The following is a 3785-nucleotide window of genomic DNA, read 5'->3' as shown; positions in this document are numbered from 1 at the left end:
ACCGCAAACATAAATCAAATGCATGAAGAAAACCAAAAAAAAAACTAAACTTAAAACCAAATGCAAGTCAGAATACGTTACCTAAATGTCGATTTCGCAAGTGTGAACCAAGGAAGCTTCAATCGCACCTTCAAGGGTTGAGATTCGGACTTGGTTGGAGAGAGGGGACAGAATGCAGCCTTTTAGTCGATTAGGGTTTGAAAATAACCCCCTTCGCGAAATGGGGGGATTTTTAAAAAACCTGATCTGCGACATTTAGTCGACTAAATAATGTGCTTAGTCGACTAAAAGTGCAAACAATTTAGTCGATTAAGGTGAGTTTTTAGTCGACTAAAATTCGCGTTTCATAATTTATGAGTTTAGCCCATTTAGTCGATTAAAAGTGCAACATAATCAACTAAATGAGGGCAGGATGGTGGATAATTCTGGGGAAGAGGCAAATTGGTTATTAATTATTTAATTAGGGACAAAAGGGTCAAAAACCCTTGTTATGTGGTGTAATTTGGTTTTATAGAAAATACACCTGAACAAATAAAGAGAAAAAAGAAAAGAAAAAGATAAACACTAGGTAGCACGCAGTGAGTTCCAAATCGAAGCACAGAGAGGGAGAGAGAGAGAGAGAGAGAGATAAGTGGATGAGAGTACAAACAGAGAGGAGCAGCAACACAATGACGCCGAGAAGAATCGTGTACATAAACAACCCTACAACTTCGGAGAATCCGGCGATATTACAGCAGATCCGGCCCTCTCTGGTGGCGTCGTTCCTGCAGAGGCCCCAGTCTCTGCCATTCGTCCTCACCATAATCCTCTTACTCGCGTGGTTCTCCATTCGAATGCAACGCGCTTCGCAGCCTCTCCCCGAGTGGAAGACCACCACCACCAAGGATGACATGAAGGCCAATCTCGTCAGGTTCACCTCTTCCCAGATTGCCAAAGACAACCGTGGCTGGTTGCTCGACCCTCTCTCTCTCGCCCTTGCTTCTGGCATTTCTGGTACTATTCGTTTCATTTCATTTTATTTCATTTCAATTCAATTCAATGTTGTGTGTGGTTCTTTCTTTTGAATTGGGGGAATTGTGCTTCTCTCCTCCGCAGGTGGAGCTGTGACCTGTGCTTCTCTTCATGTTGGAGAAGTTCGACCTGGCAAGTTAAGAGGAAATCACAGACACCATGATTGTAATGAGACTTTCGTCATTTGGGGGGCTACAACCAGGTTTAGAGTAAGCTCCTTTGCCTTTCCCATCTTATATATCTAATCAAATTCTTTCTAGGGAATCTTCCATTCAGATATATTTCCCCCTATTTTTTATTTTCTTTTCCCATACAATTAATTCTGAATGCTTATTCTCACACTTGAACCTAATAATTTATATCTCTCATCGGTTCTTGAAAGTAGTAGGTTTTTTGGATTTATGTTCAATTGATATTTTAAGACAGGAAGATTTGTAACTGCTGTTTGGTTACTCCTTTTTATCTATACTATTATTCTTTCTTTCTTGCATTTACAAAGAATAGCAAGGTTTTGTAGAGAGTAAAAGAGTGCTTATCACTTGTTAGTGTGATACTATGATGTAATTCGTTGCAGCCACAATTCTCAAATGTCTGAAGCTCTAACCTAGGTGAAAGAGGGGGAAGGGGATTGGTGTTGCTAATGCTGGGGCTGCAGTAGTTCCATTGCTTTTTGGTCAAAAATCATTTTGTCTCAAGTAAACAATTTATGGATTGTACTTCATGCTGAAAGCTATTCCTTCGTTTAATTTTGCAATGCAATAACGTATTGGACACACGTCCGATACCGATACGTTGGGGACACGGATATTGCCGTATCGGATGGGTCAACGAAATCCGATACGGTCAACGTATGAGGAACCTTGGTTGCCGGCGATTCTGTTCTTGTCTTCTATACGTGTGAGAAAGAGAGAGGAAAGGAGAGAATACAACTGGCTGTGCCTGTGAGAGAAAGGGAAAGAGAGAGGGAGGAAGTATTATGATGGCGGGCAGATGAGGAGGTGAAGGGGAAGGAAAGTTAGGTTTTTTACTTCATATTAACCTAATTTGATTAAGAGTCTTTCTTTGGGAATGAATTGGGCTTGGGCTAACAAAATTGGACTTGAACTAACATAGTTCATATATTAATATGGATTGAATTTAGATTCAAAAAACTTATTATTTTAATGAAAATACAATTTTAATAACTATTATTCATTATATTAAAAATATTATTTAATACTAAGATGTGTTGGAACGTATCGAAATATTAATATTTTTGAATTAACGTATCGACGTACGGTGTCGGGAAACGCCGTGTTAGAATCTGTGCTTCATAGGTTGCCATGTGGCCCGAAAGTCATAGGTTTGATTCATGTAATGAAACTCTTGCAAATATAAGGTAAGGCATAAGTATGGACCCTTCCTTGCACCCTGTGCAGAGAGCATGAGCTTTATAGCACTAGAGTGCCCTTTTATAATGAAGGCAGAACTATATTCCGATTGACTAGCACAGTCAAAATATTGAGCTTATCTCTGTATCGATAACATTTATATTTTTGCATGAATTTCTTATTCATGACTTGCAACCTGTTTGCAGTTGGAGAACAGCGAGGTAACTGATAATGGTTATGCTGAAGTGACCATTGGTGGAGATGAGATTGCTGTTGCTGCCAGCCCCATGCATAAGGCACATGCTTTAGTGAACATAGATCCGATTCGCAGTATGTTCTTTATAGGATGCCAAGACAATATTATAAACTACAATGCCTCAAGTACTGACTTTAATGTTTGGAAAGACCTTTAAGCTGGTTGCTCTTCAAAGATTTTCCCATCATTTTCCTCTTGATGAAATCTAAGTTAATATTGGTACGATATTGCTGCACAGCGTGAGAATATTTTAACCTTTTAGTTGTCTATATATGTACAGAGCTTAGTTGCAAACTCGGTGAATGTGAGGTTTTTATAGGGTACAAAAAAGAAAGAACGAAAGGAGGTACAATATATGGCCTTAGTCTATTATTACAAGAATATTATTTTCTTATCCACAAGTTGCTCAGTATTTTGTTGTAGTTAGCATCAAATTCCTAAGAATGATTCTTTTTTATGAGCCAATCTTTTTATCTGCTGAGTTGTTGGCATAGGAAAATGTTGAATTTGTTGCAATTTTTTTTCTAAGAACAAACCATATGCATTGTACATCTTGGCGATTCTACAAGTATCTATTTTATTACCCTTCATTGAAAGAACCATGTTGGTGTTTGTTCAATATAAATCTATAGTATAGGGTTTTTATTTCTTTACTCTTATTTCTTACACTCTATTTCGGCCTTGGAACATAGTGGGCTAGTGCCCAAACAAGAGCGCAGAATTTACGATCTGAGCTGTATGTATATCTTATTTAAACTTTATTCAAGTATGCGTGCACGAATATATTCGGTTAGCCTGATTGATTAGCCATAGAAATGCTGACCATTCAATTTTGTTAGCCGTATGATTTGTTCTTTTATTGGTGTTGATTTCTTTAGATGGATGAAAAACCAATTCAGCTAATAGAGGATTAAAGGATCAGCATCTGTTGTTTATATGAATGCTTTTTATGGTTTGTGCTTCAGAATGCTCGTAGTATTGAATTCTTATATTTTATGTCTTTGGAATTCTTTTTTACCTTCCAACTTACCCAAAGTGTGTATTTGATTTGGAATTACACATTTTGAGATTTACTTTATGAATGAAATTATCTTTATGGAAAGTTATAAAATGAATTGATTTGACTCTGAAATCCTTTAGAATATAAG

At 37.4% G+C, this 3785-nt stretch overlaps 1 protein-coding gene across 1 annotated transcript; it reads left to right on the top strand.

Annotated features, from left to right (window-relative positions):
- Window positions 1-582: 582 nt before the first annotated feature.
- Window positions 583-3097, top strand: LOC133291228 (uncharacterized). Its single transcript, XM_061489448.1, has 3 exons — window positions 583-993; window positions 1096-1220; window positions 2588-3097. The coding sequence occupies exons 1-3, from the start codon at window positions 636-638 to the stop codon at window positions 2792-2794; spliced, it is 690 nt and encodes a 229-aa protein (XP_061345432.1). The 5' UTR covers window positions 583-635; the 3' UTR covers window positions 2795-3097.
- Window positions 3098-3785: the final 688 nt, after the last annotated feature.

The sequence above is a fragment of the Gastrolobium bilobum genome, unplaced genomic scaffold (genome assembly GCF_033153095.1).
Source record: "Gastrolobium bilobum isolate Gb01-03AN ecotype WA unplaced genomic scaffold, APGP_CSIRO_Gbil_v1 utg159966, whole genome shotgun sequence".
NCBI classification, from domain to species: Eukaryota; Viridiplantae; Streptophyta; class Magnoliopsida; order Fabales; family Fabaceae; genus Gastrolobium; species Gastrolobium bilobum.
This window is presented reverse-complemented; position numbering and strand designations above follow the sequence as displayed.